General features: G+C 34.1%; 1 protein-coding gene across 5 annotated transcripts in view; it reads right to left on the bottom strand.

Moving 5' to 3' along the window:
* The window catches only part of BOLL (boule homolog, RNA binding protein), a 60,405-nt gene that overhangs the window by 14,345 nt on the left and 34,031 nt on the right, over positions 1–12,029 (bottom strand). For 2 of the 5 annotated variants that reach the window (XR_012024917.1, XM_072812903.1), the window contains exon 11: positions 274–369. The exons of the other annotated variants lie outside the window; for them this stretch is intronic. Coding sequence is in view for 1 of the 2 variants with exons in the window: in XM_072812903.1 (XP_072669004.1) it covers positions 277–369 (93 nt within the window). In the remaining variant the exon portion in view is untranslated. The remainder of the gene's footprint in view (positions 1–273; positions 370–12,029) is intronic. 5 annotated transcript variants of the gene reach the window in all.

Raw genomic sequence — 12,029 nt, 5'->3', positions numbered from 1 at the left:
TTAAAATTGAAATTGGCCTTATGTGGCAAGTGGTTACTATATTGGGCACAGCGTGACTCTAAGGGTTCAAGATCATCTCGTTTGTTAAACTCTAAAGACTGGGCTGGTTTTCTCTGGCTTGTTCAATACTGTCCAATACCACTCAGTATTGTTCATTGCTTTATTCTCAATATCCAGAATACTGGCTAGCACATGGAGGTACTCAATAAATATCTGGTAAACGAATCAAATTTTTGGTAATATACAGCTATTCAAGCCTGGTTAGCTACTCACAGCTTATTGGCAATATGCTCTCATACTCTCAGGAAAAATAGAGAAGTGAAGCCAAACTGTTCTATGTAAGTGGAATTGCTTGAAGACTTCATATGTCTAGAGAGAACAGGAGCAGTCTTGCTTCATTATAGCTCAAAGAAAAGAACTAGAAATAGTTGTATATAAATAATTAAGGTTGATAAATATGGGAATACTGAAGGAAGGATATAATATTTAATGGTAAGGAATTTGGAAAGGATGTGGATAACAGTTGATGAGAGTGATTAAGAAGGAAAAAGTTACTTCAGATTAAAAAAGACTAAATTCAGATTGTATTCATGACTGAAGGATGGAAACTGAGATAGAGAACTCTTGAAGAAATCCATAGTAATCTGGTTAGGATATAATACAGCTTAAAAAGGATTTGGTAATGGAAAGACAAATGATATACTATTTTTATGAAGTTAGTGAGCTGAAAAAGGGACATAAAATAAGTAGACCATGTAGCATCAGAAAAATCATTGGTATTGTTTTGATTTTAGGAACATGAAGAGGTTTGGATTTTGAAAATAAAATGTAAAAAACTGTGTATTCCTGATTTTGAGTTAGAGGAGGGAGTGACCACTCATTCAGGTTTTTGTTGTTGGTTTTTGTTGTTGTTAAATTAGGAAGAGAATCAGAGCACTAAGGTCAGATTTCCTATTAAACACTATTAAAGTACAGCAGAAAACAGGAAAACTCCCTTATAAAATAGTTTACAGGGCAAAGGGAATCATGCCAGGATTAGTAGTTGGTAAAAGAAAAATTATTATACTTTTAAAAGAGATACTGAAAACTCAAACTGAATGTAAGGAAAGAGAATGACGTGAGAATTAATAAAATTTGAGCATAGGCTGTTGACAGTATTAAATTAAAGAGAATCTAAGAGGACAAGAACTAGGACAAGACCCTTGGAATTTGGCCAAGTCATCAAATCTTGGCAATAAATCTTACATGAGTAGTCTGAATAGATCTCAATACTGAAGGTGAAGGAACAATAATTTCATATGGAATGAAAAAGACACCCCTATATTCTTCCTTCTTGCCTTTCCAAAACAGATACATTTAAAATATCATTAGTGAAGTATGTAACATAATGAGCTTGTTATCATATATCCTTAAAGTAGGGGATGATGTTATCCAAAAAAAGTTTAGGAAACAATTGTGTAAGGGATTAAGATTTGATGAGTTCTTATGTTGTGAAAAAGAAGATGCTCATCCAAGTAATCTGTGTGCTTAGGGGAAAGAAAGAAGATTGAGTAAAATGAGAAAAAATGTCCAATTAGAGGAAATTATAGACTCAGAATGCAAGGGAATTAAGTACTCAAACTCCGAATGGAAATGCATTAACTAGATATGCAAATACAATGTGCCACACAATGAGATAGCTTTCCCCTCATAAAAGAAGCATACATTGGCTTAGAATACTGTATCATCTAATATCTGTCTTTGCACATTCATTAATAAATATCTCAAATTATTTTTATCCATACTTATCCCCTCAACGATTAACTGTTTTGGATGGTAAGAACTTATGCAAGACAAATTTAAATATTAAAGCAGTCCAGAGACCCAGGGTCAAAAACTCATGTTAGGTTAAAAATAGATTAAAAAGAAATAATTAAAAATGGAAACAGCAAAGCATTTGTACTATATTTTACATTATACTTTACAAGAATGCGTGGGCTCAGCAATGGGCTAACCCAAAAGTTGTGAAATTATGGCTTCAGGCCAAGTCTGGCCCATCTTTTGTTTCTGTAAATAAAGTTTTACTGGCACACAGTCAACTCATGGTTTATATTTTATCTGTGGTGGTTTTTATGCTACAAGTATCAAATAGTTGAGATAGAGACTGTGTACCCTCAAAGCTAAAAATATTTACTATTGGGCCCTTATATAAAGTTTGTTGACCTGACCCTGATTTAACCTGTTCAGGCTGCAAATAAATTTTCAGGCCAAGAACTTCTGATAATCTATGAAAGAAAACCTTAATAAGATGCCTTAAATTTAAAGAATGTATATACTCCATTTTATGGAAATAAATGATCACCAACCTCAAATATATTGGATTCACTTTGATTAAATGGAAGTCAAAATCAGACATTACAAGCTTAATAGAAACCTTGAGAGAAACCAAGCTAATGTTTTTGAGACTACAAAGAACAGGATTAACTAGGCACATGTTTAGATATATAAGATTAGGGAGTATCTGGGCACTAGTTCTAGTTACCAAAATGTTTAAGTTAAATCTGTAACTTACTCTATGTTTTACCATCAGAAATTGAGTTTTCTGTCTCTACAAAAGCACCAAAAACTATCCTGTAATATTGAAGTTTGTTTCTAGTATTTTCAAGGCCTTGACTTGTTAACAGAGACTATTAGTGATTTTTAAATAGAAAACTACATTCGTTAGGATACTTGTAGAAAATTGTGTTTATTTAATGTGGTAAACTGTATTTACAATGTCTGGTTGGTATTCCTTGTCAACCTTCTTCCTGTATGCTTATCTAGTTAGAATAGCCTCAACCAGTATAGAAGACTTAAAAGCTCTTACAATTAGGGACATGTGGCTAAAGACATTCCTCCTTGCAAAAATTTATGTTAAAAATGAAATAAAGTGACTCTAACACAGAGGCAAACTTTTTGTTTTTTAATTTTTGTTTCTTCTCTCTCTAACATTATAGGTACAAGATAGATTTTCATAAATAGTTGCAAGAAGTTATTGTTTTTGTGTATGTGTGCCATGGACTCCTTTGGCAGTATACAGAGGTATATGGAACCCCATTTCAGAACCATGTTTTTAAATGTAAAATATATAGTATTATAAAGGAAACAAGTTATACTTTAATACATTTTTTCCACAGCCTTTTTAGGGGGGTATCTTTGGACCAGATTAACTTTAAAACTCAATGCAGAATCTTAGTAACTCTTTTCCTTGAACTCAAATATACAATGTGAATGGTTGGAGGTGATTATTCTATAATACCATTATGAAATCAGTATGTAACTTTTTTGCTACAAAAGTTCATGACAACATATAGACCCCGTATCTTGTACATAATCACCATTAACATTTCAAGTATAAAAAGTGACATTAATATTCAGTTTGGCTGTCTTAATGCAATATGAACTGCCATTTGTATAGAAAACACAAAACTTCACCAATTATACATTGTAATGAGTAAATATAATATGTAATATGTGTATTATGTATAATACACATTATTTTTTAAAGAAGGTGTAAGTACAAAAAAAAGAATGTCACAATTATTACAGTATAATTATGGACTAATAGGAAATAATTATTGACAGTATTTCGATGTTTATTTTTATATGGGGCACATCCACAACTGATTATACTACTGAACATAGCAAATCAATAATTAAAGAATAGGTTAGAACCTGAGTACCTTAATAATTTTAAAAACCCAGGCTTTATTTTTTAGAACAGCTTTAAGTTCATAGCAAAAATAGGTCAGAAAAGTACAGAGTTACCATACACTCCCTAACCCTCCCCCATACATGGGTAATCTCCTCCATTAATATCTGGCAGTCAGAATGGTGCATTTGTTACAACTGATGAACCTACACTGATACATCATAATTACCCAAGGTCCATAGTTTACATTAGGATTTTCTCATGGTGTTATACATTCTGTTCTATGGGTTTTGACAAATGTATAATGATGTGTATCCATCTTTATACTACCTAAAAATTCTCTACACTCTATTCACCCCTCTCTTCCTCACCCCCTAGCAACCACTCACTTTTTCACTGTATCCATAGTTTTACCTTTTTCTAAATGTTATATAGTTGAAATCATATAGTACATAGTGTTTTCAGACTGGCTTCTTTCACCTAATAATATGTATTTAAGGTTCCTCCATGTCTTTCATGGCTTTATAGCATATTTCTTTTTATTGCTACATATTATTCCATTGTTTGGATGTACCACAATCTATTTATCCCATTCATTTACCAAAGGACATCTTGGTTGCTTCCAAGTTTTGACAATTATGAATTAAGCTGCTATAAACATGTTTGCAGGTTTTTGCATGCACACTTGTTTTCATCTCATTGGGTGAATGTATGAAAGTGTGGTTAGATTCCATGGTAAGTATATGGTTAGTTTCATAATGAACTTCCATACTGGTTGTACCATTTTGAATTCTACCAGCAATGAATGAGAATTCCCATTGCTCTACATCCCTGTCAGCATTTGGTACTGTCAATGTTCTGGATTTTTGACATTGTAATACGTGTGTAGTGGTATCTTGTTTTAATTTGCAATTCCCAGGATGCCTCTGTGGCTCAGTGGTTGAATGTCTGCCTTTGGCTCAGGTTGTGATCCTGGAGTTCCAGGATCGAGTCCTGCATCAGGTTTTCTGTGGAGAGCCTGCCTCTCCCTCTGCCTGTGTCTCTGCCTCTGTCTCTCATGAATAAATAAAATCTTTATAAAAAAAATTTGCAATTCCCTAATGACATACAATGTTAAGTATCTTTTCATATGCTTATTTGCCATTCGTGTATCTTCTTTGATGAGGTGTCTATTAAGGCCTTAGCCCCATTTTTAAATCAGTTCATTATTCAGTTTTAAGAATTTTCTGTATATTTTGTTTAACATTTATCAGATATATTTTTGTTTTCTCTCAATCTATGGCTTGTCTTTTCATTTTCTTGACACTGTCTTTCACAGAGTTGGAAGTTTTTAATTATAATGAAGCCCGACTTATCAATTATTTCTCTCATAAATCATGCCTTTGGTGTTGTATATGAAAAAGCCATTGGTGGGCTGCCTGGGTGGCTCAGTAGGTTAAGCGTCTGCCTTCAGGTCAGGTCATGATCCCAGAGTCTTGGGATCAAGCCCTGCATGGGGTACCTTGCTCAGTGGGGAGTCTGCTTCTCCCTCTACTTCTGCCCCTCCCCGCTGCTCATGCATGCACATACACTCACTCTTTCTCTCTCTCTCTCAAATGAATAAATAAAATCTTTAAAAAGTCATTGTCAAACTCATGGTCATTTAGGTTTTTCCCTATGTTATTTTCTGGGGTTTTACAGTTCTATGTTTTACATTTAGATCTGTGATCACCTTTGAACTAATTTTTGTGAGAAGTGTAACACCTGTGTCTAGATTTACTTTTTTATATGTGGAAGTCTGGTTGTTCCAGCATAATTTGTTGAAAATATTATCTTTTCTCCATTGTACTGCATTTGATTTTCTGTCAAATATTAGTTGACTACCTATGGGTCTATTTCTGGGCTCTCTATTCTATTACATTGATTTATTTGTCTGTTCTTTTACTAATATAACATTGTCTTACTATAGCTTTATAGTGTCTTGAAGTTGAGTAGTATCAGTTCTTGGACTTTTTTCTTTTCCTTTAATACTGTGTTAGCTATTCTGGATCTTTTGCCTTTCCATATAAACTTTAAAATCTGTTTTTCAATATCCACAAAATAACATGCTGAAATTTTGACTGGGATTGTTTTGAACCTGTAGATAAAGTTGGGAAGAATGGACATCTTGACAATATGGTGTCTTCCTATCCATGTACATGGAATATTTCTCCATTTATTTAGTTCTTTTTTGATTTCATCAGAGTTTTGTAATTTTTGTCATCTAGACCTTGTACATATTTTGTTAGATTTATACCTAAATATTTCATTTTTTTTATTAATTGCTGGTAAGCAGAAAAGCAGTTGACTTTTGCATATTAACCTTATATCCTGCAGTCTTGTTATAAGTTGCTTTTACTTCCAGGAGTTTTTTTGTCAGTTCTTTTGGATTTTCTACGTAGATGATCATGTCATCTGCAAACAAAGGCAGTTTTATTTTTTCCTTCCCAATCTGTTGTACTTTTGTTTCCTTTTCTTGTCTTTCCGCATTAGCTACAACTTCTAGTACAATGTTGAAATGGAGAGATGCCTTGCCTTGTTCCCCATTAATAATTTTACTACATTTAAAAATGTATAAAAAAAATGAAAATGTAGAAGTGGTACCTTTGAGTCCACTAAATGTTCACACATGAAAAGTTTTTAAAAGATTTATTTTTCACGAGAGACATGGAGAGAGTGGCAGAGACATGGGCAGAGGGAGAAGCAGGCTCCTCACAGGGAGATCCTCATGGGGATCTGAGCCGAAGTCAGATTCTTGGCTGAGCCACCCAGGCATCCCCAATTTTTTTAAATATAACATTACAAGTAACAGTTAAAATTAGGAAAAAATTAGGGGCTCAGGGCATGAGCAGAGCTGAATGTAACCTTGAGGGTGAAATATATTCATAGCACTTCAAATATTTTCAAATGTAATGTTTAATAAATGCTGATAAATTGAACTACTGAGAATGAAGTGTTACTTAAGGCTTGTCATATGGTAGAGTCCACATGACATGTCTATGCAAGGAGCAACTTATTTGATTTATTAATTAACTTATGGCCGGCCCATAATTTGTTTTAATTCTGTCAGATTTGACAGTACATAGTAGTATGAGTCAGAACAGTAATGAATAATTTTAATCCATTATAATTTAAAGTTTTTTATTTTAGGTATATTTCAATTTAATCTTCTAATTTGTCAGATTAGAAGGATAAACAAACTGATTTGATTTTGACTCCCTGCTTATTAAAGAAACTTTCTTAAAGAGCATTCAAGAAAGATTAAAAAATATATCAAAAGTCAAGACAGAAAGTGAAAATAAAGGAGTTGAGGTAATCTCCAGGTAGGATAAGCATTATGAAATAATGTAAAATGGTATTTATGAAAAAGTCAAAATTGATAGTATAAAATAGAAAATATAACCTATAAATATTTTTCAGGTAAAAATCATTTTGGCCAATTTTTAAAGTTGAGAGAGAAGGGATTTAAATAAACCTTGGTTAAAATTTCCTGAATGACATAAAAGTCTCTTCCTTAAAGGTTTACAAGATTAAATAGGAGGCCTTATCCACATTGCAATGAAGAGCTATAGAGTTTAGGTTAAGAACATTTTGCTGCAGAAAGAATGAAGGAAGATAGGGAATTTTGCAATTTACAAATACTTTAAATGTCACTAATGTGTTCATTCTAAGTTTTAAAGATAAGCAACAGATACACACTCTGTTGGGTGTTGTATGAAACATCACTGTTTCATGAGAGGTGTAACTAAAGTCTGAAGTACTCAAGAAAGAATGGCTAAAAAATTTCAATATATTTTATCTGATTTAGTTGTGTAACTCAAATTGATAGAATCTTAAGTCTGACTAATGGAAAAGTAAGCAAAAATAACTGCTTTAATATACAAAGATATAGAAGACATTTCTAAGTGGACCACTAATGTACAGCATGGTGACTATAATTAATAATACCGTACTACATATTTGAAAGTTGCTAAGAGAGTTGATCTTAAAAGTTCTCATTATAAGAAAGAAAATTTTAAGTATGTGAGGTTTTGGATGTTAACTAGACTTACTGTGATGATATTTCATAATACATACATATGTTTTACAACTGAAACTAATATGTTATATGTTGATTATATCTCATTGCTATTCCTCTCACATATTACTTATCGTGTTGTTGTTCTCTGATGTTTTGTGGTTTTTGCCTTGAGAAGATTTTCTCCCAAGGGTATCATCAGCTGAAGATGGTTGGTAATATTTAGATGGATGGAAAAAAAAAACAGAGGAATGGAGAGTGGTTGTAGCTCATGCTGTGGTTTGAGAAGGGGTGGGGACTGCTATGCCCAGGATATAGATCCCTTAAGGCATCATCATCTAGGCTGTAACAACTCTTTGTTGCCGTTTCAGTAGGCAACCTTGCTGAACGGGGTCAATCTCTCAATACTTCTGCCTTGCACAATGCTCTCCTTTCATACACGTAACTCATCATAGTCAGTGAAAATGGCCAGTATATTTTATTGAATTTATAGAAATTTGTGTCTTAATTATTATCAACTTTTGTAAGTGTTAGAAAACATGTAGCTTTCTCTTTGTAAGGCATGAAATTCCTATGTGTTATTCATTTATAGTGTTTTTAGGTCTTATGCAGATCTGAGTTATGATTATGATATTAAAATCTCATCACAGCTGTGTTTCTTTCTCTTGGTTAATTTTCAGCAGCGTTTATATATATATTTTTAAGTTTTTTATTTTTATTAAGTAATCTCTACACCCCAGATGGGGCTCAAATTCATGACCCTGAGATCAAGGGTTGCACACTCTTTCAAATGAGCCAGCCAAGTGCCCCTACTTTATACTTTTGATGTTACTTTATTACACTGACTTACTCATGTAACTAATGAAATGATTTTTAAAGAGATTTAGAGTGAGTGAGAGCTGGGAGATTGGGCAGAGGGAGAGTGAAAGAGAATCTTGAGCAGACTCCCCACTGAGTGGATAGCCTGACACAGGGCTCAATCTCACAAACCTGAGATCCTGACCTGAGCTGAAATCAAGAGTCATTCAACTGACTGAGCCATCCAGGTGCTCCTATTTTATTTTTTAAAGTTTTATTTAAGTAATCTCTATACCGCCTGGAGGGATCATACTCACAACTCCGAGATCAAGAGTGGCAGCTCCTCCAACTGAGCCAGCCAGGCGCCCCTACTTTATGTGTGTGTGTGTGTGTGTGTGTGTGTGTGTATGTATACACATGTATGTATACATATATACACACACACAAAAAAGATTTTACTTAATTATTCATGAGAGACACACAAAAAGAGAGGAAGAGACACAGGCAGAGGGAGAAGCAGGCTCCACACAGGAAGCCTGATGCGGCACTCGATCCCAGGACTATGGGATCACGCCCCGAGCCTCAACTGCTGAGCCACCCAGGTGTCCCATCCTACTTTATATTTCTGATGTCACATTATTAGACTTACTTATTCATATTATATTTAACCTTTTTTCACAATCAACTGGACTTCTCTGTCTTGTTTAATGCTTTTTACTTTGAAATTTATTTTCTTATTAATATCATCCTGGTTTTTTTTCCCTATGCTGGTCACATTTGCCTGGTATATCTTGGCTGGAAACAGTCTGGTGTTCATTGCATTTTTGAAGTTAATTTTTATTTTTATTATAGTATTTATATACCTAGTTTAAAAAATCGAATTGTGGTTAAAGGGTAAGGAAAAGAGGGCTTCAACACAGTCCTCCTCCCCTGCCACTCCACTCCTATTTCACTTTACTTTTTCAGAAATGGTCACATTCATTTGTATGAGTTGTTTCTTCTAGCATTTATTTCTGTATTTCTATCGTTATTAACTCAAAATTTCATTATCTAATGACTTCTTTATGATAGATAAGGACTTGACCTCTTATATTTCTTTTATTTCCTTGCCTATCCTCTTTATATCATAAGCTTTGCTTAAATTTATGTTAATTATTTTAATTATTATGCTTATGTAAATACTGTTCACTAATGAGCCAAGTGGTATATTATAATTATGTTTTCTTTTTTTTTTTTAATTTTTTTTTTTTAATTTATTTATGATAGTCACAGAGAGAGAAAGAGGGAGAGGCAGAGACATAGGCAGAGGGAGAAGCAGGCTCCATGCACCGAGAGCCCGATGTGGGATTCGATCCCGGGTCTCCAGGATCGCGCCCTGGGCCAAAGGCAGGCGCCAAACCGCTGCGCCACCCAGGGATCCCTGTTTTCTTTTTTTAAACACTGTTTTTTTTTACTAATTGCTTCATGTCCCCTATTCATTCAATTTTCTTCAAATTTATGTTTGTCTCCCCATATCTTTCAGTAGTTCTATAAGATACTTAATACAACTTACTACACAAATAAAAATTACTACTTCTACAAGGAATAATCCTGAATCTTACTCTAATTCTAGACTGATTGTTTTCTTCATGCCGAAACTTCTTTCTGTTGTTATCCTCAGAATTCCTATAGACTTTTTTTTAAAGATTTTATTTTATTTTTTTAAAGATTTTATTTACTTATTCATGACACACAGACAGGGAGAGAGAGAGGCAGAGACACCAGCAGAGGGAGAAGTAGGCTCCATGCAGGCAGCCCGACGTGGGACTCGATCCCGGGTCTCCAGGATCAGGCCCTGGGCTGACGGCAGTCACTAAACTGCTGAACTACCCGGGCTGCCCAAAGATTTATTTATTCATGAGAGACACAGAGAGAGGCAGAGACATAGGCAGAGGGAGAAGCAGGCGCCATGCAGGAAGCCCAATGTGGGGCTCACTGGACCCCATCCCAGGACCCCAGGATCATAACCTGAGCCAAAGGCAGATGCTCAACCACTGAGCCACACAGGTGCCCCAGAATTCCTATAGCCTTTGCACTGTATTAGATGCCTGTCTTTTTGTTTTCTGTTTTTTTTTTTCCTAGTTTATTCTCTTGTTTTGGTGAAATACATGTTTAGCAGCATCCTGAAAAAGGATGCATGGGAAGTAAATTTTTTGAGACTCTACTGTATGAGACTATATTTTTTTATTTATACTTGTCTATTATAGTATCCTAGATTAAAATTTGCTTTTTTTTCCTTTTTTTAAAAAATATTTATTTATTCATGAGAGACACAGAGAAAGAGAGAGAGAGAGAGAGAGAGAGAGAGAGAGAGAGAGGCAGAGACAAGGCAGAGGGAGAAGCAGGCTCCATGCAGGGAGCCCAATGTAGGATTCAATCCAGGGACTGCAGGATCATGCTCTAAGCCAGGCATCCCAAGATTAGAATTTTCATTAAATATTTTTAAAGCTTTGCCTCAGTGTTTTCTAGCTTCCAGTGTTGCTGATTCTTTGTATGTGACCTATTTTCTTGTTTTAGGTTTTTTTTTAATCTTTGCTATTCTGAAATTTCACAATAATGTCTGACTGTGAGTCTTTTGTGGCAAATGTGCCAAGTAATTGGTAGGCTCTTATCCTTAACTTTCTAGGGGATTTTCTTGTGTTAACCTTTTGCTAATTTCCTCCAAACCATTTTCTTTTTCTGGAATTAATATTTAACTTCTTGAATTAATCTAATTAAAAAATTTTTTGATTAATCTTCTAATTTTATCTTTTTCTCTATTATTTACCTCTGTCTTTTTTTGTTCTATTTTCTCAAAAACTTCTGCCTATTATGTTTAACCCTTTCACATTTATTTCAGCTATCACATTAGTGGAAAAACTAGTAGAATTTGACTAATGTATACAGTTGAATTAAGAGGATCATATTAATGCTCATTTCCTGTACCAGTGTCCTCCAGTCAAAGAACAGTAAGTAGGGTGAAAGATACACAGAAACTCTATTATTTTTTTACAAATTTTCTGTAAACCTGAAATTACTTTAAAATACAAAAGTTAAAGAAAGTTAAAGGGACCAATATGAGAAAAAATGAAGTGTTTGCCAGGATGTCTATGCATGGAACACTTCACATTAATTTTCTCTTATCTCTAAGAGGATATTAATTATAGTATCTTTGATATTTTCTTCTGTTCCTGCATTAGATGTTTCTTTCTGTTTGTTATAGTTTCTTATTACGGAAGCTTTCTTCTAATGTGATTCCATGTCCATATTTAAGAGGGAAGCTCTAAAATCCTAATGGGAAGTTCTTTGTGCATGGATAGGTTTGTCAATGAACTTTACTGTTAGGGATTTCAGAAGACCAGCTAGGTTTTTCTTTTGGTAGAAAGTGTGCTTAGGTTAGAATCCTGGATCTGCCACTTATCAATTTACTTTTTATGCTTAAAGTGATCAAGGTTAATATTCCCAGCAATCAGATATACTGGCATCTTGTATCCCTTGAAATGATAC

This window comes from Canis lupus, chromosome 36 (assembly GCF_048164855.1).
Source record: "Canis lupus baileyi chromosome 36, mCanLup2.hap1, whole genome shotgun sequence".
NCBI classification, from domain to species: Eukaryota; Metazoa; Chordata; class Mammalia; order Carnivora; family Canidae; genus Canis; species Canis lupus.
This window is presented reverse-complemented; position numbering and strand designations above follow the sequence as displayed.